Source organism: Cokeromyces recurvatus (genome assembly GCF_025118155.1).
Source record: "Cokeromyces recurvatus strain NRRL 2243 chromosome Unknown BX663scaffold_20, whole genome shotgun sequence".
Taxonomy (NCBI): domain Eukaryota; kingdom Fungi; phylum Mucoromycota; class Mucoromycetes; order Mucorales; family Mucoraceae; genus Cokeromyces; species Cokeromyces recurvatus.
This window is the reverse complement of record NW_026251406.1, coordinates 128,958-152,986: the sequence shown is the minus strand read 5'-3', so window position 1 is coordinate 152,986 and position 24,029 is coordinate 128,958. Positions and strand designations below refer to the sequence as shown.

Here is a 24,029-nt window from a genome sequence, read left to right as displayed (position 1 = left end):
AAAAAAAAAAAAAAAAAAAAACTTGGTTTAGCGTATTATATACAATTAAAAAAAATAGTTCATGATTATTATTTTTAAGGAAGGGCTATGATATTAAAATATGAGAAGAGTTACACTATAAATTAATGGTAAAGAAAGCAAATACTATAAAAGGTAGTTTATGTGCTAATTAAACTCGAATTTTATTTCCTACAAAAAAAAAAAAAAAAGTATTGCAAGTTTAATGAATATGACAATTATGATGATAGATAATAAATGATTTGTATGAAAATAGTTAGTTTAAAGATATATTAGTAGACCTTCTTAGCCTTTTATTCATGTATAGTAATCTTATATCATCAATATATTGATTTAACAAGTTTACAATAGTTTTCTATTTATGTGTTTGTTATCATTGTATTCATAGTATTGTAGAGTTAAAATACTCGTAAAATGTGTTATACTACTCAGTAGAGAACTTGTTACAATGTCAAAAAAATTCATTCAAATTACCATTCTTCTAGAATAAATATACATGTATTAACTTATGAAGTATAGTCGTATTTTTCTTTTAAAGTAGTAATGCGAAACAATGTTTTTTTTCTTTGTTGGCTTAATATAATTTAGATCTAGTAGAGATTTACTACAATGATTTAAAGTAGTCTTCTATTTTGTATGTAAACGAATTTTTTTATTGTTATAAGGTATGTTTTTTTTCCTGAAATAGTATCAAAGTCCTGAATTCATTGCTCGGTTTCAAAGTAGGTAAAATTATCTATTTTTATCATTTAGCAATAAATATGAATATTTATATATTTATTTATTTAAACGCGTAAAGGTTAATATTAATACTTTAAATACAACAAAGACGTTTTAAACATGTATTAAATGCATATAAACATGGTCTTTTTGCTTTATTCCTTTTTGCATTACAAACTTTTTTTTTGTAATGCATAATAGAATATTAATCATCATTATACTAGATACAATAAGTAGCGGTTATTCAAAAACAATTCCCAGCATATTTTCTCGCCTACATCCAATCAACAACCAACACAAATAAAAACTGAGTTTAAGCTTATAACCTATTTAATACTTTATTTTAGTAATTTTTTTTTTTTAATTATTATTTCTTTTTCATTGTGTTTGTTCTTGCAAAATAATAATAATAACAAAAAAAAATGGTTAAGAAAACTTTCTTGTTCACAGCCATTGCTGCTACTTTTGCTGCCCTTACTCATTCTGTGTTGGCTGATAGTGATGTTCTTTCCTTGACTGAAAAGACTTTTGATCAAGAAGTTCTTAATCAAGACTTGATGTTGGTTGAATTCTTTGCTCCCTGGTGTGGCCACTGCAAAGCACTTGGTAAATTGTCAATTTGAAATCATGTTTGTTCATTGTTAACATTTCTTTTCTTTTTTTTTCTTCTTTTTATAGCTCCTGAATATGAAATCGCTGCTACTAAACTCAAAGATAAAATGAAGGTTGCTAAGGTCGACTGTACAGAAAACCAAGACCTTTGTATCAAGTATGGTGTCCGTGGATATCCTACTCTTAAAGTATTTAGAAATGGTGAAACATCTGATTATAAAGGATCTCGTAAGGCTGACGGTATTGTCAGCTACATGATTAAGTAAGATGATATGCAATTTTTTTTAATATATGAATATGGATACTCATGTGTATTTTTTTTTTTTTTTTTTTTTTTTTTTAGGCAAGCTGCTCCTGCTGTTACACCCTTAGATTCATCTAACTTTACTGAATTCCAATCTTCTGATCGTGTTGTTATTGTTGGTTATGGTACTGATGAAGCTACACAACAGGCTTTATCTACTGTTGCTGAAAAACTTCGTGAAGATTTCTTATTTGGTCTCGTTACTGATCCCACTTTGGCTGCTGAACACAAGGCTGCCTTCCCTAGTATTGTCCTCTATAAACAATTTGATGAAGGCCGTAGTGATTTAGTGAGCACCGACGCTGCTGCTATTGAAAAATTTGTTATGACCGAATCTGTACCCCTTTTGGACAATATTGATGGTTCCAATTTTGCATACTATGTCAATGCTAATTTACCTTTAGCCTTTGTCTTCCATGATAGTACTGAACAACAAGATGAATTACGTCCTGTTATTCAACCACTTGCACAAAAATATAAGGGTCGTATCAACTTTGTCTTTATTGACGCCAATAAGTTTGGTGCTCACGCTAATAACTTGGCTCTCAAGCAAGGTGAATGGCCTGCATTTGCTATTCAACATTTAGATAATGGTGCCAAATATCCCTTTGATCAATCTAAGGCTTTAACATCTGAAGATTTGCCTGCCTTCCTTGAAGAATATACTGCTGGAAAACTCCAACCTACACTTAAATCAGCTGAAGCCCCCGTCGATAATAATGGACCTGTCAAGGTTGTGGTTGCTAAAGAGTTTAATGATATTGTGTTAGATAAGTCTATGAATGTGTTTTTGGAAGTATATGCACCATGGTGTGGACATTGTAAGAGATTAGCACCTATTTGGGAAGAATTGGGTGAATTAGCTTCTGGACATGAATCACTTATGATTGCTAAGATGGATGGTACTGAAAATGATATCCCTGAAGAAGGTGGATTTGAAGTTACTGGTTTCCCCACTTTGAAGTTATTCAAGGCAGAGACAAATGAGATGGTCGACTATAATGGTGATCGTAGTCTTGAGGATTTAGTTAAATTTTTGAACGAACAAACCGGCTTAAAAATTAATATCGAAAGTGAGAAGAAGGATAAGGAGGAGGAAGAGAGTCCTGTTAACCAACATGATGAATTGTAAAAAAAAGAAAAAAGAAATCATCTAGTAAATTAATGTATACACGTATATTGAATTATAATGCTATCATTTTCATATAATAAATATGAAATATAAGACTTAATGTAACAAATGTAGTTTGTCCAAGTAAATGATACTATTTTATAGCAGATCAGCGTGAAGGGATTTGTAAAAGGATTAATACACACTCCCATTCATATCATTTGTCACTTTTAACTTATTATTCAGCCTTATCGTCTTTTAAGTAATAGAATAACGCATAACATCCATTGTTGTATTGCCTAAAATATGAATTACTGTATTTCGAATTTACAAGCAAAATTATAAAGGACTTCTGGTCAAGTACAAGTTTGCAGTATTCATCGAAATAGGATATTTAAATTAACATTTCTCTTTTTATAAAACAGTGTTTCAAATATTACTTTTTATAGATATTCATTTATTTATTTATTTTTCCTTTTACCTAAAATGATATATATCTTATTCATTTATAGAACATTTAAGTATTCATCATACTAAATGTAAAATAATCGTCTACCTTGCTTCTATTTTTAGTGCACTATCTTTGTTTTATTGGTCTATGCGTCATCATCATCTATAGCATTACTGCTAAAACTATCATCACTTGCATGGAATTGAACCATTCTTCTAGCTTAATGAATCGTATCTTTGTCTTTAGGTTCATTCTAACTGATTACCCTTGGGAGTTACACCAGGTAGTTTTTTTTTTTTTTATGAAGCAATGAGGCTCGATAATGAAACCTAAATACAATAATCTGGAGCCAGCTTCCCTCAATTTAAATTGGGTCCCCTTATTGCTTTTATAAATAATCAAATTAAGCATATCGTGAGTTATTTTAATTATTTGGAAGAATTTCAATTAATAGATACTCATCACGCCAGAGATAGCAAAACGTGTCATTCTTATTCATTATCTATATAAAAGAACTAGCCGAGCAACAATCATTTTTTACTTTGTAAAAGACATTGTTTTATCCATCAAACCAACCAGCGTCCTCATCACTCAATTCTATGTGTATATTATTCTAATAGATTTGTTCACTCTTCTAGTCCTATTTTTTTAAAGAATATAGACACCATTTAGATTACTGTTGGGATACCAACAAACACGTTATCCTTGACTCATTTAATTACCTTAAGCCTTATTTACTTTTTTTTTTTTTTTTCTCTCATCCCTTGCTAGGATTTTCATAGTTGAGTATATCAATAAAGCACTTTAAAATTATGAATTCAGATGTGTCAATTCCTGTCTGCTCTTACATTTATTTTACTAGAGATTATATCTAGACTATATTGTTATTTTTTTTTAATATGCTGCTACTGCTACTGCCGCTATGGTATTATAAACTTGAAGACACTCAACATGTTTTTTTTTTACTTGAACCCATCAATAGAAGACTACTTATGTTCACATCCTTCCAAAAGAAATAATACATCATTCATTTATAACTTTTTCCTCTTTATAACTCAGGATTATTGACTTATCTATCCTTATTTCCACGTTTTATCTCTTGAAGCAATACTGAATACTTTTCTTTTTTTGTTCTCCTCCCCGCCATACACTCATTAGCACAATACATATCATACACTCATTAGCACAATATATATTATACACTCATAACAGTTATTAATAATAATAATTATAATAATAATAATAATTGTATTAATGTATTTTTGCATATATTAAATACATATTTATTTATTTTTATTTTTATTTTTATTTTTTCTTTCTTTCTTCTTTTTTTCTTTTTTTTGTTTTTTCTTTTTAAACAAATGCCAATTCATAATAAAAGAAAAAGACAAAATTGGGAAAAAGAATTCTATAAAAACGGGTATCCAACAGAAGTCATTGTCATTTCTTCTGAATCACCACAACCACCTGCAAGTAGTGGTACAACAACCAGCACTTCTTCTTCTTCAGCAACAAATCATGATATATTAAAGACACTTGTATTAGAACCAGATCCAAAGCGACAAAAATGGAACTATAATAATGACCAAAGTAAGATAGCTTCACCCCTCCTGATATCTTTTATCATCATTTATCTAACTCTATAATGATAGGCATTTTAGCATATCATTTATTTCCTAGTAATAATAAAAGTTTTACAATAAATAGCAAAAATAGGACATTTATATCGAATACTAATGAACCACGTTTGACAACAAAAGAGGTAAATTACAAAGCTTAATGAGGGAGATGGGGTTATAATGTGAAAGCTAATTGAGTTATTTCTAGTCTCCTTTTGATGATAAGGATGGCCACTACATTGTTAGACCTAATGACTTGTTAACTGACCAATGTAAGAATTCTTTTTATATACATATACATTTACTAATTAAAAACCTCACTAGATAAAATAATGAGATTATTAGGTCAAGGTACATTTGGTAAAGTAGTTGAATGCTTTGACCGTGTACGTAGAACGTTCTGTGCCATAAAAATAATTCGTGCTATACCTAAATATCGTGACGCTAGTAAAACTGAAATCAAAGTCCTTAATACGCTCAAAAAACATGATCCACTCAATTTGAAGTAAGTAGATGGATATTTTGAACCATCAATTATTTATTTATTTATTTATAAATTAGTCAATGTATTCATTTAATTGAGTGGTTTGATTATCGTAATCACATTTGTATGGTCTTTGAACTATTGGGTGTTTCCTTATTTGATCACTTAAAATCAAATCATTTCAAACCCTTAACCCCACATAATATTCAACATCTCGCTAAACAACTTCTTAACAGTGTTGCTTTCTTACACAACGATCTCAAACTTATCCACACAGATCTCAAACCAGAAAATATCTTGCTTGTCAATCCCGCTAATCTAGAAATTCGTCTCATTGATTTTGGATCTGCAACGTTTGAACATGATTATCATTCAAATATTGTCTCTACACGACATTATAGAGCCCCCGAAATCATCTTGGAAAGAGGATGGTCTTATCCTTGTGATTTATGGTCTGTAGGTTGTATACTGGTTGAATTATTTATTGGGGAAGCACTCTTTCAAACTCACGATAATGAGGAACATTTAGTGATGATGGACATCATCTTGGGTCCTCTTCCAAAACATATGCAAACTGTACGTCGATCTACAAGACAATACAAAAATATAAAACCACTTGAAAAACTGATACCACCCACTTCTAAAGAAACGAGTTATTTATTAGATCTTTTAAGGAAATTCTTTGTCTATGAACCAAGTCAACGTATTTCTGCTCGAGAAGCATTAAAGCATCCCTTTTTCTATATTTAATACATTCACTAGATACCACCTTCTCTATATATAAATATATAATAGTAATAATAATAATAAAGAAATCCAGCTTTTTTTTTTTTTTTTTTTTTTTTTCTACGTTCAATATGGTCTCTATATACATATACATATCCATATCCATATGCATTTATATTACACACACATACATATTTAAATAACAACTTCTTCCATCCATTCCTTCAAGATGGGTACACTGTGTATCATTTCTGTAATTTCATTTTCTTGTACATTCAATTGTATCTTCCTCATTCGTTCCTCTCTATGTTTCCCTAAACTAATAATACTTAATGTCTCTAATAGTGTCACTAAATCGTTTAATTCTGTTCTCGATACAGCTGTCATTGAAGTCCCTGTCAACATGCCACTGTACTGATCACGAAATTGTCCTAACGTTAATGCCTTCCCGGACTGACGTCGTTGTAGGACCAATAAGGCACCCAAGACGACCTTTTGTTGTAAATTAAGTTGCTTTAATTTTTGCTGTGTTGAGGTACCAAAGACACCATTCAAGACCTTCATGACATGAGCTACTGTCACTTTCGGTAAGGGCATCTGTTGTGCATCCTTTAAGGTTTGTCTCCTTTTGTATTCCAATTCAGCGAGTTCAGTGGCTTGACGACAGACATCTAAAGCTGTACGTAAGTCACCCATTGAGGCAGCTACCTTACGTGCACATAATTCAATCGCAGTCGGTTGTATCAATCTCTCAGGTTCCTCCTCTAATCGTCCTTGAATGATCTCTGTGATTTCGTCTACTCGATAGGGGTTAAAATTCAATAGATCAGGTTCACAGTTCTTGGCTCTCAGTCGTGGCAAGATACGATCTGTCAAGTCAAGTGCGTTTGCAATACCGATCAACACTAAACGTGATGTGGGTATAGAGGCCCATTCAAACAACTTGTAGAGCACATCTTGATCTCTAGTGATGAGCGAATCAATTTCATCTAATATAACGACATTCAATGCATTCCTTTTTGAATTCAACATGATCTCTTCAGCTCTTTTCACAATATCAGAGGATGTCTCCTTATTATGACTAGTGGGTAATGCATCTACTAGAGCATGATAAATTTGTTTAGGTTCCTTCATTGACATGCAATTGATAACCACCCTATGAACTTGATGTGATTGTCTCTTGACCTCTTCTTCCATCGTTCGCATCACCTCTGTTAATAAAGCCGTTTTACCTGTGCCTGGCATACCTGAAATATAAAGACAGCCAGGTAAATTACTCAACACATGCTTTTCCCAAAAGTCAACCAGAATCTGACGTTCGTTCGTTCGACCTACTAATCGTGAAGGGACAGTTGTACGACGAAATAATGTTTTCACTTTTTGAAAGATCGTTTCTTCAGACTTTGTACTGGGTGATGCTATAAGACTTGATTATTAGCCACTTTTTATTTTTATTTTTATTTTTATTTTTTTTACATTGTTTATTTTTTAATGTAGAAGAAGGTTGTATGGCTGCTTTCTTTTGTGCTGACAGTTGGTTTTCTAATTCATCATTACTATTTTTACGTTTAATTCCTGAACAAGTTTTTTTTTTTTTTTTTTTTTTTTTTTTTTTTTTTTTTTTTTTCATTAGATTTATTATTATATTTGTTGATGGTTTGGATTTTTTTACCTATTTGTGTTACTGATTCTGATGTCGTCTTTTTTATAGAAGTAGATGATCGATCACTTTTTGATCGACTCTCCGATATCATTTTGTTAATAATAATAATAATAAGAGGTAAATAATTTTTTTTTTCTTGGTCTAAAAAAATAAATAAATAAAGCGCGTTCTAGCGCGTCACGGTTTCTTGATTAAGGAGCTACAAACTCAACTCGTTACTTTGTATTACATACATACACACATTCTGCACTAACTACTCGTATTCATCACCAAAGTAGTAAAAAAAAAAAATCATTTAAAGCGAATAATAGTTGAAGGCTATGTATTTTATTTTTAGTAATAAACTTTCCTTTATTACATATCCAACCAATTAATAAATGTTAAAGATTTAATGTAATATAAAAGAAACTGCACATATCTTTCTCTTCTTTACCAGCTTAAGGAATAGATACGTATACAGCTTGAAAAAAAAAACTATAACTATTCACATTATTTGAAAGAATTAACCAAAAAAGATACACGTCGAGAATCTGATACAGAATAATCAACTTTTCCCAAAAAGAAGATGATCATAATCATAAAGTCTTCTTTAGTACCTTTTTCTTCTTTTAATTCAAGATCCGTTCCAATAATAAAGATTTACGTTTTTTCTAATAACTTTATAAACATGTATATAAAAAAAAAAAAAAAAAAAAAGTTGGGGAAGGGAGGGAAACGCATCAAGTGCAAAAAAAAAAAGTAATATTAGTGTAGATAATAGTATCATTTTGTCTCCTATAGACTAGCTCGAATTTAATAGATAAGTCTGATGACAAGTCTTATGACTTTTACACTTTCTCTTTTAATATATAATAATAACTCTTTATAGAGCCTTTTTTTTTTTTTTGTTGGGTATAAGTTTTTGTCATACTAGTCAGTAGGATTAACAACTGCACGTGAAAATAATAGTAATAATAATGCTTATTTAAACTTTTTTTTTTTGGTTTTTTGGTTTTTTAGTTTTTGTTTTCTGTTAAATAAAAAAATAAATAAAAAATGTCAACTGTCAATTCTCAATTAAACAAAGGAAGCCTATAAGGTAATAATAAGCTTATGTGTACTTTGAATGTTTCTTAAGCTTTGAAATAAATAATAATGATGATGATGATAGAGTCTGGGTCGATGGTTGCTTTGATATGATGCACTATGGACATGCAAATGCACTTCGTCAAGCTAAATCGATGGGGGATATTCTTGTTGTAGGTGTTCATTCAGATCAGTCTATTGAGATCAATAAGGGGCCCACGGTCATGAACGAAGAGGAACGTTATGCAGCAGTGGAAGCTTGTAAATGGGTAGATGAGGTAGTCAGGGATGCACCTTATAACACAACTGTGGAATGTTTAAAGCAACATCATATTGATTTTTGTGTACATGGTGATGATGTGACGACGATGGCAGATGGTACGGATTGTTATCAAGCTGTCAAGGATGCTGGTTTATATAAGGAATGTAAACGTACTGTGGGTGTTTCGACAACTGAATTAGTAGGTCGTATGTTGCTCTTATCAAAAGAGCATCATCATAAACAACAACGACACGTAGTTGGTAATCGTGAGGAAGCTGTCAAGTCCTTTATTAGTCATTCATCATCGACAACAAATAATAGTAGAGTATCTCATTTTTTACCTACTTCAAAACGTATTGTTCAATTCGCGGACGGTCGTGAACCAAAGCCTACAGATCGTGTAGTCTATGTAGATGGTACCTTTGATCTCTTTCATGTAGGTCATATTGAATTCTTAAAGAGAGCCAAGACACTAGGGGATTTTTTGGTAGTGGGTATACATGATGATCAAACGGTCAATGCTATCAAGGGTTCAAATTACCCTTTGATGAACTTGCATGAACGTGCTCTAAGTGTGTTGGCATGTCGTTATGTAGATGAAGTCATCTTGGGTGCACCTTATAGTGTGACGGAAGATGTGCTAAGTAAAGAATATCGTGTGAGTCTAGTTGTGCATGGAAATACTCCCACTGATCCAGATCTAGATGGCAAAGATCCTTACCAAGTAAGTCCTCTTTATAAAAGGACTATATAGCTTTTCTCTCTTTTCTGACTTTTTTTTTTTTTTTTTTTTTTTTGTAGTTGCCAAAAGAACGCAATATGTATATAGAAATCGATAATCCTAATCATACCATTACAACACAAGGCATCATTAATCGAATTGTTGAAAATAGAGTCATGTAAGTTTATTATTATCATCTGTAATACATTTATTTAAATAAATATATATGATTCATGTATAGCTTTGAAGAGAGACAAAAGAGAAAGAATCATAAAGCTATTCTAGAAAAGGAAATTCAAGAGAAAACTTTTCAACATATTATAGTTGCCTAAATCATAATAAACTTTACATTTCATTCTATTATTCTCAGCCGTTGTCGTCGTCGTCGTCGTCTAAAGGGTGTGTGTGTGTGTGTGTGTGTGTATATGGAAGGAGGCGAGAGGGGAAAGAAAATATAGAAATCCTTAAAAAAAAAAATTCTTACTCTCCCAAAACTGGGTCCTTTACAATAGTACGATTAAAGAAGAATTTTATTTAAAAAATTAAAAAAAATGACCAATGAGCACATAGCATTTATATATGCTGTTTTGTCCCGATCAGATCACTATGGAAAGAAAAAACCCTTTTGGGATAAAAGGGAAAATGTTAAAGTGTATGTATAAGTGATGATAATTAACTATCAGAAAATCATTGTTGTATTGAAAAAAGATGATGGTCAGAGGGTTCGGGGATTTGGGAGTGAAGCTGGATAGTCCATCTCCAAGCAGAATTGCACATACGGAAGGCCAGCGTATGAGCCAGGCATCAAATGATTTTCTCACTTTCCTTAGTAAGGAATGTTGATGGTAATAGGAGATTCAAGAGATAAGAGAGTGGATCTTCAATAGATTTGGGGCATCTGAAGGCAGTTATGCATATGCAAACAAGAAAAACTATGTGAGCGTGTGAAGAGTTCATTTGGATGGAAGGGGCAGGCTTGGGGTTTATTCATCAGTGAATTAAAAAGATGTGAAGCGTTCGATATCAAAAAAATATGCTGAAAAAGACTTCTACATACAAGTTTTTTTTTTTTTTTTTTTTTTTTTTTTTTTTTTTTCGTCACTTGTGCAACATACGAAGAAGTTACCACCTACAAAATCAACTAAAATCACAGAGTTTAGAAATTTGATTAAGAAATACTTGAACGAATAGTGTAGATTATGTGGCTATACCCCCTCTTAGAATTGAAATATTCTCAACAAAATTGCTGCATACGAGTGTGCAAAGATAGATACTGCCTACAAAAACGGCATCATGCTGTAATTTGGCAATAAGCTTAGGATGTTCGTAAATTTACTGACACAGCAAAAAGACAGAACAGCGGCAAGAAGAAAAATATTGAAAAAGCGAAAAGTGGCTGAAGAAGAGATTAACATTAAAAACGAGATAACACAACCTTGCACTCAATTGAAGTTATCAGTTGCTTCAGGAAATATCCAAAGTTTACCTGTGGATCAGTTAACCGAAGAAGCGATCGCGCATATACAAGATTTTTTTTTTTTTTTTGCATTTACAGTTCACAATATAAATTCAAGAACAACAACATTTATTATGACTGCAAAGCGAGTCCTATTACTCACTTAAAAGCATATTATAAATTAGCTGATTTGTGTGAATGTTTAGGTTCCAAATCATTCGCATGCTTCCCATGAAGGCGAACTCATATACCATGTTATGTCACCATTAATTCTATAATATTAAATAACACTATTTTGGAAGATTCCCCAAAGATCAAAACTAGATAAAAACCTTATTTGGGGGGAAAAGTCGTCAACATTTCCTGCAAGGCTCTAAAAGATCAAGGTGATGCAAAGTCACTCAAGTTTCGTGGAATGATCCATACAGATGGTGTTGGGGTCTCGATATTGAAACAAAACAAGGAAACCAGCAAAGGAGGCACAAGAAATACCAGTAAAAGTTTGCAAACAGACAAAAACGAGTTTCAATATATCGATAAGTTGAACAACAAAGAGCTTCAACGTACCACCATCAAATGCATATTTATAGATCCTGGTAGAAGGGATGTGTTATTTTGCATGGGCGAGAAACGCGAATCAAGACACGATAGCTTCATATATCGGTACACCATCAATCAAAGGGCTAAGGAGACAAAGTCAAGGAAATTTAGGAAATTTCGTCAGTAAAACAAGCCCAAGACAGTCAGTGATTTGGAAATAGTTTTTGACTACGCATTCCACTTCGACAGTTGATCCCCAGAAGTACTCTAGATATTTAGAAGCAAGATGAGATGCAAGCAATCTCCTTTCAAACTATTATCGAAGTGATTATCCTGGATCACTTCCTTTCAGGAAAATAAAGCTTTCCTCTAATATCAATAGGAAACAATCAGACGCCCGTCTGGCAAAGACGTTAAAGCAAAAATTCGGTGATGACTGTGTACTTGTTCTTGGCAACTGGTTCGCCAGTAATACAAAATATCACGAACCTATCAGAGGTGTTGGTATGAGGAGGATGTTGAAGAAAGAAGGGTTACAAGTATACTTGTTAGACGAATACAAGACATCGTTGTTCTTCCCCGAATGTAAAAATGGGAAGTTGAGAAAATTATCTCATGTCAAGAACCCTCGACTGCATATGCGAGGCAAGTATCCAGTAGTCGAGTACCACGGCCTGTTACGGTAAACATCAGTTTTATTTTATTTTTTTTTATTTTTTTAAAAAAAAGACAATTTCTTATATTTTCTTTCGCTAGATGTACAAATCAAAAATGTTTAGTGCCTTCTCGACTCTGGAACAGAGACTTGGCTACCGTTTTGAATTTTAGAGATATTGTGTTAAGCCACAGGCAAGCCCTTGGTCGCTCCTCTAGATTCAAAAGGGAAACATCAAAACGTGCTTCAACAAGCACCACCACTTCCACTTCCAAAAAAGTCCGCTCTATGCCTCCCGACGACGGTTCTCCTGAGGGAGGAAATACTGATAGAGTAAAAGTATGATGCAGGTAACTTACATACATACACTTGATTGTCCGAAAACTGTTGTTTTTTTTCTTTTTATCTAATTTCCATTTTTGTTTCGTTCAAAAAAAAAAAAAAAAAAAAAAAAAAAAAAAAAAAAAAACTAACATCGTCTGAATTTGAAATAAAATATACCCTCCCGCTTGCCGCCCCAATCTGATTATTGATCCGATACTCTGGTTACCCATGACACACAGTGAGCGTAATCGAACTATTCGATGGCGTCTTGGTTGGCTACCCGAAGGAATACCTAAAGCCTGCCTCTATCATCCTTATGTACACTTTGGTCGGTCACATGCCACTAAATGCTTGCACATACACACCCGTTTATTCTTGCCACGATCAATTGCAGATCCCCTTTCCTTTCTTTTAAATCATCTTCCTCAGCAGAAGTACCGAAATTCTCAAGATGTTTCTGCCTGGCTTTATCGCTGGCCAGTTGTGTGCACCATTCTACAGGAAATGGATTACTTAATACACGACGAATTACCACCTCCACTTCTTGACCTAGACAGGAAATGACTCAACTGGTTGTCCCTTTCAACTTGTTAGCAATATTCCCCTCCTTTCTTTATCATCTTCTCTTCTTCCTTTCCTTTGCCTTTTTACCTCTTGTCCCGTAAGAGGGTTTTTAGATACTTTTTTTTTTCCACACAATTTGAACTGACCTGGGCAATCTAATATAACAAAGGTATTATGTGCTTATAGGTCATTTTATAAATTTTAATTTATAAAAATAATAAAAATGTTTAATCGTAATATAGTAATGGTTAGCGTGCCTGTTTCTGTTCTATTGTTTGTGTTACTTTGTAAGGATCTACAATAATAAGCTAGGATAAAAACAAATGTATGACTAAATTTATTACCGTAAATTATTGTATGATAAAATAAAAAAAAAATATATATTATTTTATTCCTCATTTCTCTCTTTGTTTCTATTAGACTTTTTACTCATCCCATTCCTTTATTTATAAAAAATAAAAAATGTTGAAATCTTTAGTCTTGATTTGGTTATCGTTTTCATTTGCATGGGCAAGTTCTATTAGTTTAACTTCTCCAAAACCAAATGATGTATGGGAAGCTGGATCTACTGTACAAATCAAATGGTACTATAATACACTTTAAAACGTCTTTTATTATCATTCGTTTTTTTTTTGTTTTTATTTATTAAAACCTGAAACTTTGCTTAACAGGAATGTCAATGATGAAGATACAAAACCTATTCGTCTTCAATACGCTTCTGGTCCTTCAAAGGCTCTTGTCATTAATGGTCTTATTGCTGATAATGTCGATGCTTCCTTGGGTCATTATTCATGGAAGATTCCCAAAAGTCTTAAACCAAAGAAATAGTAAGCATGTAATGTAGTCTATGTTTATGTTCATATTTGTATTTACTTTCTTTTTTTTTTTTTTAAGTGTAATTGAAGCAGGGCCAAGTGCGAATGATATTTCGTTTGCAGGCTATATTCATATTAAGAACAAGTATTTTAAATCAACTACAACTAAACATAAAAAGACGACACAGAAGAAGAAGAGTACAAAGAAGACCACCACCACTACCACCACCACCACCACTCGTCAAAAGAAATCAATTACAAAAAAGTCAGCTAAAAAGTCAACTCCTGCCAAAAAGACCACCAAGAAGAAAAATGTAGATAAGAAAAAGTCCCCTTCTTCTTCTGCTATCTGTATCGGGTATCCTGCACATGATGAGCGTATCCAAAACAATTCTGGAAAATATGTCCGCTGTCATTCTCTTCCTAAACAAAAAGTCCATACTATCAAAAAGAAGAAGACGACTACAACAAAAAAGGGCAAAGAATCACACTAATTCTAAAATAGTATGATAATATCCCATGTCTTTCTGACCTATCCAGGCATTGATTTAATAGTGAATAATAGCATTATTGTTACTATCCATATACGTGAATAAAATCACCTTTTGTGTGTGTGTGTGTATTATCTTTGCTTTTGAACCCTTTTTGTCCTTTTGTATACATGAGACATGATCAATATATATATTATGATTATAGCAATGAGGGTCTCTTCTATTTCAAGCAAGGAAGTAAGATGGTCTATTTAAAGATATCACCTTAAAAATAAGGGACACATCTCTTTTTGTTTTGAGAGCAGGAGAAATAACCTATTTATCAGAGCATTTACAGATCATGTATATCATTTAGTTTCCTAGCTTTTTTTCTGAGAGGATCAAACATTATGCTTTTTTTTTTTAATAATAATAATAATAATAATAAAAATAAACATAGCATTTTGATGATTTCATCAAGGAGTGGAATTTATCGCAACATTTTTTTTTAGAAAGCAATAATGTAGACTATACTAATAAAAGGCGGAAGTTATATTCATCGTCAATCTATAATTACATAGAACCAACATTAGCTTTCGATTCTAAATAAACATGATGGCTGGTAAGCTCATGCGTGTATTTGGATTACGCATAATTCAAAACAAGAAGAAGCTCTTATAACTACCTATAAGAACACTACATCATTTATCCCTTAAAAAAAAAAAAAGGCTGTTGAAAATGACAATTGAAATGAATGATTAAAGTTCGCTACAATGTGTAATTTGTCACTACATTATTTATTGATTTTTGAAATAAAATAATTCTTTCATTCCTCCTTTTTTTTTTGTCACATCTATTTCAATAAACTGCTAACATTCAAGGAAATCAGCTGTCATGAGAGTTTCTAATACAAGTTCTGGATCAACTTTAAATTCAGGAATTTCCGTAGTTGAACCTTCATAATTCCATTTATAATAAAGATATTGACAAACGATATCCAATATAACAGCCCTATTTCAATTTAAATGAGTATCTATTATTATCATTAGTAGTAGTAGTAGAGATTAGGTTTATCCTACTTTATGTCTCGAAAAGTAATTTCATTATCGACTGATTCTCTAAATTGGACTTGAAGAGCATTGTTACTTTATCATCCCATTTTCTTTTTCTTTTCCCTCCCCCCCCTCTCCTTTCATCGATTATTGTTATAATACCTGGACCACAAAGCATATTTTTGATAGTGCCAGAACGTATAGCAGCTTCGCGATGAATAATGAATTCAAAGCCATCACCACTAATAAGCTTTACATATTCTGATTCTTCTTCACTCGACATTTCCAAATAAAAAAACAAAAAAAAAAAAGTAAAAAAAAAAAAAAAAAAAAGTGTTATCTATAGAGAGAAAGAAAAAAAAAAAATAGAGAGAGGAAAGAGAAATTTATTAAATTAAATAGTTTTATGCAGTCTTTTTATAGTCAAGACTAATTCCCTTTTCTTTTAATGACTTTTCAGCTTCTTTTTTCGCCCAAGTGACAACGCTAAAAGGAAAAAAAAATATTTTTATATGAATACACATACACACACATTTATATATATATAACATAACCATGTATTTTACCTGGTATCAGGTTTGTAATATAAAGCGACGGCTATCAACAGAAATCCACCGCCCATGCCGACATAATAAATATCTTCCCAATCTTCTTTAACACGAACCTATAGAAAAAAGCACATCTTTTGTAAGTAATCATCGTTTTTTTTTAATCAAAAGATGGTAAAATTTCAATTTTATGCATTGGATGAATAGAAAAAAAAAAAAAAAGAAAAAAAGAGAGTGTATAATTTTTTTTTTTTTTGTGATAATGTGCTGTATAAAGAGTGGAAGAATAATTGAAATTTCTTTTTTTTTTATTTATTGGCATTACTTTTTCGTTGAAAAGATATCCTCCAGGTTCATTATAAGAAGGTGTACCATGTCCACCACGACGTAACATGGGTCGAGCTGTAGCAAGTCGAGATGAACGACTAAGGATTTTTGTAATCATCATGTATTTGTAAGATTATAAAAAAAAAGAGCAAGATCTGTAAATTGTCCCCCACATAATTGGAAACACACCACTCATGCCACTTGTTCGGAGACATCCCCCCCCTCCTTCGCTTTATTTAAGATACTGAAAATGATGTCATATTATAGATGTATATATTTTTATTATCCGCCATAAAATTGTGGGGGGGGGGAGAGAACAAGAACAAAAATTATAAAAAGAAAGGGGGAGGAGCAACAGCCTTCATGACTATTAGGGAACAACCAATGCAGGTCTATTCATCAAACTGACCAATAAGATAACATCTTTTGACAGTCCATCATGAATAAAGAAAACATAGAATACATAAATGTATATAAAGAGGCAATCATCGTAAAGCATTTATTTCTTCTTTAAAACACACAATGTACTCTGATATCACACATAAGAGCCAAATTCAAAATTCGAAAGAAGAAGAAACGATTTCCTTTGAATGGAAAAATGGACGTCGACTTGCGAATGATCAAGATGTAGCCTATATTTTGCCCAGTGATCAAACTGAAGTGGATCGATTAAAGCTAAACCATGAATTATGGAAGTAAGTGATGATTATATAAAAGGAATTTTTTTTTGTATTGTTTTGTATTCATTTATTATTATTATCGTAGACTTGTTATTGAAGGGTAAAATGAAAGTAGAAGCTTTTTTATATACATCATTTATTTATTTATTTTTCATTTAGTTTATTTAAATCGCCTATTCATGAAAAGCTAGTGCAAGGTATTCGTGTTCTAGATATTGGTTGTGGCCCTGGCTGGTGGAGTTTGGTAAAGGATAGATATAAATACATACATTACATTACACAATGTTAAAAGACTTGTTGTGTTTCTGAAAATAGGATATGGCACGTCTTTACCCTAACTCTGAATTCATCGGTATAGATATGGCAGATGTCTTTATCAATCAAGACCTTCCCTCAAATGTCACATTCAAGATATTGAATGCAGGCACAACTGGCTTGAGTCAATTTGAAGATGATTCCTTTGACTTTGTCTTTCAACGTTTCTTGGTTATGGGATTCCCCTTGGATCAATATCTATGGTCAATTCAAGAAATGAAGCGTATTTTAAAACCAGGCGGATCTATTGAAATATTAGAACTTGTGAATGAATACAAGAATGGAGGACCTGCGTTTAAGAATATGAATACATGGAGTAAGTAAAAAAAAATAAATAAATATGATTTTCAATCCTTAACCAGGCAAATAATATTTTTATTAAAAAAAAAAAAAAAAAAAAAAAAAAAAAAAAGTTGACAAGGCGTTATCATCTAGAAATATGGATTCATTTATTGCTGATAAAATTGCAAGATTCCTAAAAGAGGCAGGTTATAAAGATATCAAGGAAATAGATTATGATGTACCTATTGGCACATGGGGTGGACTTAATGGTGAAATATATTTAGCTATTCAGAAATTAGCTTTACCTGCTGTTAAAGTGATGGTCACTGAACTAGTTCCTTTTGTTACAAATGAAATCTATGAAGATAATTTAAAATTAGCATTTGAAGAAGTGGAAACAGGACATATCTCAACTCGATTTAGACTTATCTATGCATTTAAATAAAAAATATATATGAGGGAAGTTTTATTTTAATTTTACTTTTTATTTGTAATTGAAACAAAGCAGTCATAGTGTCAAGCCCTATAACAGCCTTTTATTTTATTTTATTGTATTTTATTTTATTTTATTTTTTAGTCAGATATATTTTATTTTATTTTCTAAACAAAGTAAAAATACGTGTATAATATTATTTATCATTCAAATCGCGATATTTTCTTTCTTTGTAGAAAGATTTTAAATCCCTAAAGTTTAACCTAAATTGATCTGAAAATAACAACCTGAAGATTGTCTGATTTTAAAGTAGTAGTACATATTTTAGTAGCATCTATTATTCACAACAACAACAACAGCAAGACTTTATATATTAAAAAGTGATTTTATTTAAATGTATTAAATAAAGGCAAGACTCAAAAGAAAAGAGTCTTCATTTTCACTACTCTTGTCCATCTTTCTTTCTATATTCTACAACAGCACATAATCTTGAGTAAATTAAAATTAAAAAAGAAAGGGGAGTTTTTAATTTTTATGTTAAAAAAAAACTGTCATATTTTAAATGAATAAATTTTATTTGTTTTATCTATTCATCTTTTTTTTGTTTTGTTTTGTTTTGTTTTCTAACTTGTTAATATAGAATGACTTATGGGCAACCATTAAGAAGGTATGCGCTGGGTGATAAACGATTATATCTTTCAAAATTAAACGTTTGTTTATTTCTTTTAGTAATAAAAAAATTACACAAATTGTTCCAAGTGAATTTGAACATTGGATAGAAACAAATGGTGGAGAACAGAATTTAAGTGCGTTAATTAATACAAATGTAATAAGGAGAAGAGGACGAAGGAAGAGGAAATCTTTATTATCGACAATGTCTTATTCTTCATTTTTTACAGAAGAGGAGGAATCAACGAATCAAAAAAAGAACGAATTAAAAAAGACAACGACAGCGGCAACGATAGCGGTAACGACAGCAACAACGACAGCGGCAACGACAGCGGCAACGACAACTACTACAGCAGCGACAACGACAACTACTACAGCAGCGACAACGACAACTACTACAGCAGCAGAAAAGCCTTCATTAAAAAAGTCTTCTTCTTCTTCTTGGTTAACTGGACTATTTCATAAAAAATCATTATCTAAAAAATCATCTACAGAATCACTTCTACCTGAGGAACCAACATTGATACCCACTTTACCTAAAAGATATCCTTTACCAATAGAAAGAATGATTTGTGAATTGTCTTTTATGAAATTATCAGATTATAAACGACCATTAAGAGAACAAGTTTTAATTTCAAATATCTTAATTTCCTATACAGCAAGAATGCAATACCAACAACAACAACAACACTACTACTACATGACTGCTAATACTGAATTTCAATCATACAAGTCAACTGCAGCACCATTATATACTTATTATTATTCTAATAATAACAATAATAATAATCCACCTTATATACCACCAAGATCTATTTCATATAACCATGTCGCTGTCAAGAACTGAAAAGAAAAAAAAATTCTTTAATAAAACAATGGTTTCAGACATGTAATTTTCTAAAAATAATTTTTATTTGTTTAAATTTAGAAAATACCAGATTTTACATAGTAATTAAAATACGCGTATATATACAAAGTTGCATAGTAAGCGCATAGATGTGACACTATAAAGCATAATTGTTGTTGTTATACAACACTATTTTTTTTTTTAAAAAGCCAATCACAAGTAATTTTCACTGTTGTAATAAGCAGTATTTAAGAATTCTTTTTATAGATTTGTATACAAATATCTATTTTTCAGCTATTACTACAACACTATCGTCATGATGCTTTCTAATCTATAGAATTGCTTTCCCTTCCTCCTCCTTTTAAGCTTTTATTGAGGAATATGGATTGAATTCACACTTAATTTATGCATGACTATATATAAAAGGGTTCTTGATTTAAATGATGTTTTCATTTGCTTGCTTGCTTCTTCTTCTTCTAATATGGTTTGCACTATTTTCTAATAATGGGTCTTATATATGTATCATTACTTATTACTCCTTTGACGTGTGATAGTCTACTATGGAGTTAGATAATTCCACCACTTGAACAGTTTTTATTTACTTGAAGAAATATTAAATTTAATCAGATCTTTTTTAAATAGTTTGAAATATTACGTATAGTTTGATAAAATTGGCTTTATTATACTATTATTATCAAGACATAATATAAATAGCAATCTTTATTGATATGTTCCAGTTGTGGATTATACGAGTCGTCGCTATATAAAAGAGCTTTATTATGAAGAAGGGTTGACTCAAAAAAAAAAAAAAAAAAAAAAAAATAGCTATTCTTCTATTTTAGAAAATTTCCTTTTTATTCATTTTGTTGCATAAAATGGTGTGCATCTAGTGGTATGTATTACATTCCCGCCAAAATAAATAATAATAATAATAATGTGGTTCCAAGTCATTAGATTTACCTTTTCTTATTGTTATTTCAAAAAATTTTAATTTCCTTTTTTTTTTATTATTCTTCTTTGTAATGGGTAATTCAATTTCTAAAAAAAAGAGTAAAAAAAATAAACGTGCAGCTTCTAGTAGTGCAAAAGATGTCACACCACAACGACTTTCAGTACCACGTTTAGATCTTCCTTCGAATGATAATGAATATAGTGTGAATACAGCTCAATCTCTTAATTCTATTCTCATTACATCTTCTCATCATCCCCGTAATCAACAACAACAACAACAACAAATTTCGAATTCGGCTTTATCACAACTGAATCCAGATTATCCTATCAGCAAGTCTACTAACGAAAATGAGAATGAAGATACAGTTGCTTCACGTGATGCTTATATGGGCAAAGTAGCTAATCCACAGCAACATAAACTTTTAGCACAATCTGATTTTTGGCCACCACTTCAAAAACCATCATTAGATGTAGATGATAATAATCAGCTTACTGTGAGTTCTATGAATCAACTCACAGTGAGCTCAATGACCAGTATAACACCCATATCTGTTCTTAATCAAATTGATGATTATATTCGACGTTTATTAGACGCAGGCTATCTTTCAAAGGTACCCAAACAACTTTGTTTAAAAAATTCAGAAGTTACTGCTATTTGTCGTGCTGCTATGGAAATCTTTTTAAGCCAACCTGTAAGTGATAAATATAAATATATATATATATATACATATGTAAAGAATAGTACTCATGTTGATATGACTCTACATGATATATATATATATATATACATTTATATATTTATATACATATATATAGTCTTTGTTAGAATTATCAGCACCTGTCAAGATTGTGGGAGATACACATGGTCAATATACAGATTTATTACGATTATTTGAAATGGGTGGATTCCCACCTGCTTCCAATTACTTGTTTTTAGGTGATTATGTGGATCGTGGAAAACAAAGCCTTGAAACATTTCTATTATTATTGTGTTATAAAATTAAATATCCTGAGAATTTTTTTATATTACGAGGAAACCATGAATCAGCTAATGTAACAAAAGGTAATTTTAAGAAGAAAAAGAAATGGCAACTCATTAACTTTATATCCATGATTAGTATATGGCTTTTATGATGAATGTAAACGTCGTTTGAGTCCTAAAATGTGGAGAACATTTGTCGATGTCTTTAATACATTACCTATAGCAGGTCTTGTAGCTGGAAAAATCTTTTGTGTTCATGGAGGTCTTTCACCTTCACTTCATAGTATGGATGATATCCGTAACATTCAACGACCTACTGATGTGCCCGACTATGGTCTTCTCAATGATCTTTTATGGTCGGATCCTGCTGATATTACTGTCGATTGGGAAGATAATGAACGTGGTGTCTCTTACTGTTTCGGTAAAAAAGTGATTAATGAATTTCTAAGTAAGTTTGATTTGGATTTAGTTTGTAGAGCACACATGGTAGTTGAAGATGGCTATCAATTCTTTAATGAAAGAACACTGGTGACTGTCTTTAGCGCTCCTAATTACTGTGGTGAATTTGATAATTTTGGTGCCATCATGAGCGTCAATGAAGAACTATTATGTAGTTTTGAATTATTAACACCATCCGATCATCCTCTTGCTAAAAAGTAATATTCCCGTATTATTCTTTTCACTAAAAAATTTGTAATCATTAATAAATTAAGCAATACTTGGTTAAAACAAAAAAGAAGTTTATTTTACGCCCCATATATGAATAATGATATTCCTTTCAATTTGATTGGTTCAATTTGTATAAAATAGTAGCAGTCGTTAGTGGATATATCACACCCCTAAAAAAAAAAAAAAAAAAAGTGTTGCATTTATGGAAATCAAAGATAAAAAAGAAAAGAAGGGGGATTATATTTCTTATATCAATTTCCATTGTTTATCACTATTCCTAAAATAAGCGTTTATACAGTTATTGTATCTTATGGGAAATGCTACCATGACCGTAAAAGTTATATCTTGTGTTATTGCGGGGGATTAGGTCTATACACACGTATATATGCAGTACTATACCATACTATACCATACTATACTATACCATGCTATACTATACCATGCTATACTGCCTGAGAGGATATATAGCGTATGATTATAATCTAACGTGTAATTGATTGTCTATGCTCTATCATCACATCAAGAATAAAATATTATATTTATATGTATCTACTTTACAATGTCTATTATTGAGTAATATCATAACGTACAGTTAAATACATTAAGCTTTATTGAATAAATCTCTTTACTTTTATAACACATGCTATTCTTTTGTCTTATTATATCTTTATCAGTATATTATCATAGCTGTTAAATCAGTTGTATTATACAATAATAATATGTCTTCTTTTATATATAAATGCATATATAATGCTAATAATTCGTTTTAATTTTAATATGTATAACTTTAACTCTTAATAAACATATTAAACGGTTTTGAAGTATTTTATCTTGTTCTATTCTTTTCCTTTCCTTTTTAAAAACTCATCTATACCACTGTACTTATTACTTTTGTCTATCTATTGATTATTTCTTTTTTAATTCGTGTTTTGTAGCCTCTACCACTCGTAAGAATTTCTTGGTGTATTTGATTATAGATGTACCGATCAAGACTGCCGCAAAACTATTTGTACTGCTTCAAGATTTGAATATCATCTTTACAACAGAGACCTTGCTATCTATTTGAATATGATTGATATAGTCCGTATCCTTCAAATAACTAGACTTAAAGTAGATGTTACCATTATATTTTATCTTTTCTTACATATTTCATCCAAAATAAAAATTCACTTTGTATCAAAAATTTATTTCAAGTTTCCCCAAAATTAATTATGCCAAAAAAAAATCAACCATACCAATTAATACATTCATACATTTCAACATTTTCCCTTTTATCCCAAAAGGGGTTTTCTTTCCTTTTTTTTTTCATAGCGATCTGACCAGGGCAAAACAACATATATAAATGCTATGTGCTCATTGGTCATTTTTTTTTTAATTTTTTAAATAAAATTCTTCTTTAATCGTATACATGTATATATACTAACGTCCATTTTTTTTTTCTTTTCCAAAGATTCTTTATGCAAGTACGTAAATTTATTTTTCGTTTTTTATATTATTTTTTTCAATAAATGCGCCATCACTTTTTCCATAAATGCGACGACATTTTTTCAATAAACACGACATAAGAAAAAACACGTCAACACAAAATTTTTCAGTGCAACATCATTTTGAGAAAAAGGTGTATAATCACTTTAACCCCTTTTTTTTTTTTAAAAAAAAAAGGTGTGTGTGTAAACAACTATAATAATAATAAA

General features: G+C 31.1%; 12 protein-coding genes across 12 annotated transcripts; 9 read left to right on the top strand and 3 right to left on the bottom strand.

Annotated features, from left to right (window-relative positions):
- Window positions 1-1,089: 1,089 nt before the first annotated feature.
- BX663DRAFT_515743 (thioredoxin-like protein) lies at window positions 1,090-3,238 on the top strand. The gene is made up of 3 exons (XM_051528486.1): window positions 1,090-1,344; window positions 1,417-1,612; window positions 1,694-3,238. The coding sequence occupies exons 1-3, from the start codon at window positions 1,161-1,163 to the stop codon at window positions 2,784-2,786; spliced, it is 1,473 nt and encodes a 490-aa protein (XP_051380915.1). The 5' UTR covers window positions 1,090-1,160; the 3' UTR covers window positions 2,787-3,238.
- Window positions 3,239-4,517: 1,279 nt separating this feature from the next.
- BX663DRAFT_537303 (kinase-like domain-containing protein) lies at window positions 4,518-6,165 on the top strand. Its single transcript, XM_051530657.1, has 5 exons — window positions 4,518-4,806; window positions 4,869-4,978; window positions 5,044-5,107; window positions 5,160-5,340; window positions 5,397-6,165. The coding sequence occupies exons 1-5, from the start codon at window positions 4,578-4,580 to the stop codon at window positions 6,067-6,069; spliced, it is 1,257 nt and encodes a 418-aa protein (XP_051380914.1). The 5' UTR covers window positions 4,518-4,577; the 3' UTR covers window positions 6,070-6,165.
- BX663DRAFT_515737 (P-loop containing nucleoside triphosphate hydrolase protein) lies at window positions 6,141-7,830 on the bottom strand. Its single transcript, XM_051528485.1, has 3 exons — window positions 7,718-7,830; window positions 7,522-7,620; window positions 6,141-7,463 (listed from the first exon to the last, which is right to left on the bottom strand). Exons 1-3 carry the CDS (start codon window positions 7,797-7,799, stop codon window positions 6,241-6,243), a joined length of 1,404 nt encoding a protein of 467 aa, XP_051380913.1. The 5' UTR covers window positions 7,800-7,830; the 3' UTR covers window positions 6,141-6,240.
- An 882-nt stretch (window positions 7,831-8,712) lies between these two features.
- Window positions 8,713-10,125, top strand: BX663DRAFT_515734 (uncharacterized protein). Its single transcript, XM_051528484.1, has 3 exons — window positions 8,713-9,759; window positions 9,837-9,934; window positions 9,998-10,125. The coding sequence occupies exons 1-3, from the start codon at window positions 8,884-8,886 to the stop codon at window positions 10,086-10,088; spliced, it is 1,065 nt and encodes a 354-aa protein (XP_051380912.1). The 5' UTR covers window positions 8,713-8,883; the 3' UTR covers window positions 10,089-10,125.
- Window positions 10,126-10,409: 284 nt separating this feature from the next.
- On the top strand, window positions 10,410-12,752 carry BX663DRAFT_537301 (uncharacterized protein; the record flags this gene model as incomplete). The annotated part of the gene is made up of 4 exons (XM_051530656.1): window positions 10,410-10,585; window positions 11,563-11,935; window positions 12,078-12,434; window positions 12,509-12,752. The coding sequence occupies exons 1-4, from the start codon at window positions 10,465-10,467 to the stop codon at window positions 12,750-12,752; spliced, it is 1,095 nt and encodes a 364-aa protein (XP_051380911.1). The 5' UTR covers window positions 10,410-10,464.
- Window positions 12,753-13,059: 307 nt separating this feature from the next.
- BX663DRAFT_515729 (uncharacterized protein) lies at window positions 13,060-13,336 on the top strand (the record flags this gene model as incomplete). The annotated part of the gene is made up of 1 exon (XM_051528483.1): window positions 13,060-13,336. A coding segment is annotated over one exon (191 nt), but the record flags the coding sequence as incomplete, so codon positions are not given.
- Window positions 13,337-13,757: 421 nt separating this feature from the next.
- BX663DRAFT_438168 (uncharacterized protein) lies at window positions 13,758-14,123 on the top strand (the record flags this gene model as incomplete). Its single annotated transcript, XM_051523265.1, has 2 exons — window positions 13,758-13,879; window positions 13,967-14,123. 2 exons carry the CDS (start codon window positions 13,758-13,760, stop codon window positions 14,121-14,123), a joined length of 279 nt encoding a protein of 92 aa, XP_051380909.1.
- Window positions 14,124-15,295: 1,172 nt separating this feature from the next.
- Window positions 15,296-15,953, bottom strand: BX663DRAFT_515723 (BTB/POZ protein). The gene is made up of 3 exons (XM_051528482.1): window positions 15,795-15,953; window positions 15,660-15,708; window positions 15,296-15,591 (listed from the first exon to the last, which is right to left on the bottom strand). The coding sequence occupies exons 1-3, from the start codon at window positions 15,913-15,915 to the stop codon at window positions 15,450-15,452; spliced, it is 312 nt and encodes a 103-aa protein (XP_051380908.1). The 5' UTR covers window positions 15,916-15,953; the 3' UTR covers window positions 15,296-15,449.
- A 45-nt stretch (window positions 15,954-15,998) lies between these two features.
- On the bottom strand, window positions 15,999-16,636 carry BX663DRAFT_515721 (ESSS subunit of NADH:ubiquinone oxidoreductase-domain-containing protein). Its single transcript, XM_051528481.1, has 3 exons — window positions 16,506-16,636; window positions 16,199-16,296; window positions 15,999-16,118 (listed from the first exon to the last, which is right to left on the bottom strand). Exons 1-3 carry the CDS (start codon window positions 16,626-16,628, stop codon window positions 16,037-16,039), a joined length of 303 nt encoding a protein of 100 aa, XP_051380907.1. The 5' UTR covers window positions 16,629-16,636; the 3' UTR covers window positions 15,999-16,036.
- Window positions 16,637-18,355, top strand: BX663DRAFT_457615 (S-adenosyl-L-methionine-dependent methyltransferase). The gene is made up of 5 exons (XM_051523886.1): window positions 16,637-17,202; window positions 17,273-17,287; window positions 17,347-17,431; window positions 17,503-17,818; window positions 17,916-18,355. Exons 1-5 carry the CDS (start codon window positions 17,030-17,032, stop codon window positions 18,227-18,229), a joined length of 903 nt encoding a protein of 300 aa, XP_051380906.1. The 5' UTR covers window positions 16,637-17,029; the 3' UTR covers window positions 18,230-18,355.
- A 480-nt stretch (window positions 18,356-18,835) lies between these two features.
- On the top strand, window positions 18,836-20,008 carry BX663DRAFT_515715 (uncharacterized protein). The gene is made up of 3 exons (XM_051528480.1): window positions 18,836-18,884; window positions 18,947-19,023; window positions 19,117-20,008. The coding sequence occupies exons 1-3, from the start codon at window positions 18,859-18,861 to the stop codon at window positions 19,731-19,733; spliced, it is 720 nt and encodes a 239-aa protein (XP_051380905.1). The 5' UTR covers window positions 18,836-18,858; the 3' UTR covers window positions 19,734-20,008.
- A 522-nt stretch (window positions 20,009-20,530) lies between these two features.
- On the top strand, window positions 20,531-22,402 carry BX663DRAFT_475901 (Metallo-dependent phosphatase-like protein). Its single transcript, XM_051524252.1, has 4 exons — window positions 20,531-20,625; window positions 20,681-21,376; window positions 21,501-21,747; window positions 21,803-22,402. Exons 2-4 carry the CDS (start codon window positions 20,756-20,758, stop codon window positions 22,324-22,326), a joined length of 1,392 nt encoding a protein of 463 aa, XP_051380904.1. The 5' UTR covers window positions 20,531-20,625; window positions 20,681-20,755; the 3' UTR covers window positions 22,327-22,402.
- The last annotated feature ends 1,627 nt before the right edge of the window (window positions 22,403-24,029 follow it).

Bases quoted from the DNA above. Each gene is read 5' to 3' on its own strand.
- BX663DRAFT_515743 (XM_051528486.1), top strand. From the start codon at position 1,161: ATGGTTAAGAAAACTTTCTTGTTCACAGCCATTGCTGCTACTTTTGCT. The intron at 1,345-1,416 runs GTAAATTGTCAA...TTCTTTTTATAG, and splicing joins TGGCCACTGCAAAGCACTTG to CTCCTGAATATGAAATCGCT. The intron at 1,613-1,693 runs GTAAGATGATAT...TTTTTTTTTTAG, and splicing joins ATTGTCAGCTACATGATTAA to GCAAGCTGCTCCTGCTGTTA.
- BX663DRAFT_537303 (XM_051530657.1), top strand. From the start codon at position 4,578: ATGCCAATTCATAATAAAAGAAAAAGACAAAATTGGGAAAAAGAATTC. The intron at 4,807-4,868 runs GTAAGATAGCTT...CTATAATGATAG, and splicing joins GAACTATAATAATGACCAAA to GCATTTTAGCATATCATTTA. The intron at 5,341-5,396 runs GTAAGTAGATGG...TTTATAAATTAG, and splicing joins CATGATCCACTCAATTTGAA to TCAATGTATTCATTTAATTG.
- BX663DRAFT_515737 (XM_051528485.1), bottom strand. From the start codon at position 7,799: ATGATATCGGAGAGTCGATCAAAAAGTGATCGATCATCTACTTCTATA. The intron at 7,621-7,717 runs GTAAAAAAATCC...AAACTTGTTCAG, and splicing joins AGAATCAGTAACACAAATAG to GAATTAAACGTAAAAATAGT. The intron at 7,464-7,521 runs GTAAAAAAAATA...CAAGTCTTATAG, and splicing joins TACATTAAAAAATAAACAAT to CATCACCCAGTACAAAGTCT.
- BX663DRAFT_515734 (XM_051528484.1), top strand. From the start codon at position 8,884: ATGATGCACTATGGACATGCAAATGCACTTCGTCAAGCTAAATCGATG. The intron at 9,760-9,836 runs GTAAGTCCTCTT...TTTTTTTTGTAG, and splicing joins ATGGCAAAGATCCTTACCAA to TTGCCAAAAGAACGCAATAT. The intron at 9,935-9,997 runs GTAAGTTTATTA...ATTCATGTATAG, and splicing joins ATTGTTGAAAATAGAGTCAT to CTTTGAAGAGAGACAAAAGA.
- BX663DRAFT_515723 (XM_051528482.1), bottom strand. From the start codon at position 15,915: ATGTCGAGTGAAGAAGAATCAGAATATGTAAAGCTTATTAGTGGTGAT. The intron at 15,709-15,794 runs GTATTATAACAA...ATGCTCTTCAAG, and splicing joins AAATATGCTTTGTGGTCCAG to TCCAATTTAGAGAATCAGTC. The intron at 15,592-15,659 runs GTAGGATAAACC...AAATTGAAATAG, and splicing joins ATTACTTTTCGAGACATAAA to GGCTGTTATATTGGATATCG.
- BX663DRAFT_515721 (XM_051528481.1), bottom strand. From the start codon at position 16,628: ATGATGATTACAAAAATCCTTAGTCGTTCATCTCGACTTGCTACAGCT. The intron at 16,297-16,505 runs GTAATGCCAATA...TTTTTTCTATAG, and splicing joins GATATCTTTTCAACGAAAAA to GTTCGTGTTAAAGAAGATTG. The intron at 16,119-16,198 runs GTAAAATACATG...TTTTCCTTTTAG, and splicing joins TATTACAAACCTGATACCAG to CGTTGTCACTTGGGCGAAAA.
- BX663DRAFT_457615 (XM_051523886.1), top strand. From the start codon at position 17,030: ATGTACTCTGATATCACACATAAGAGCCAAATTCAAAATTCGAAAGAA. The intron at 17,432-17,502 runs GTAAAGGATAGA...TTCTGAAAATAG, and splicing joins GCCCTGGCTGGTGGAGTTTG to GATATGGCACGTCTTTACCC. The intron at 17,819-17,915 runs GTAAGTAAAAAA...AAAAAAAAAAAG, and splicing joins TAAGAATATGAATACATGGA to TTGACAAGGCGTTATCATCT.
- BX663DRAFT_515715 (XM_051528480.1), top strand. From the start codon at position 18,859: ATGACTTATGGGCAACCATTAAGAAG. The intron at 18,885-18,946 runs GTATGCGCTGGG...TATTTCTTTTAG, and splicing joins TATGGGCAACCATTAAGAAG to TAATAAAAAAATTACACAAA. The intron at 19,024-19,116 runs GTGCGTTAATTA...CATTTTTTACAG, and splicing joins TGGTGGAGAACAGAATTTAA to AAGAGGAGGAATCAACGAAT.
- BX663DRAFT_475901 (XM_051524252.1), top strand. From the start codon at position 20,756: ATGGGTAATTCAATTTCTAAAAAAAAGAGTAAAAAAAATAAACGTGCA. The intron at 21,377-21,500 runs GTAAGTGATAAA...ACATATATATAG, and splicing joins AAATCTTTTTAAGCCAACCT to TCTTTGTTAGAATTATCAGC. The intron at 21,748-21,802 runs GTAATTTTAAGA...ATCCATGATTAG, and splicing joins ATCAGCTAATGTAACAAAAG to TATATGGCTTTTATGATGAA.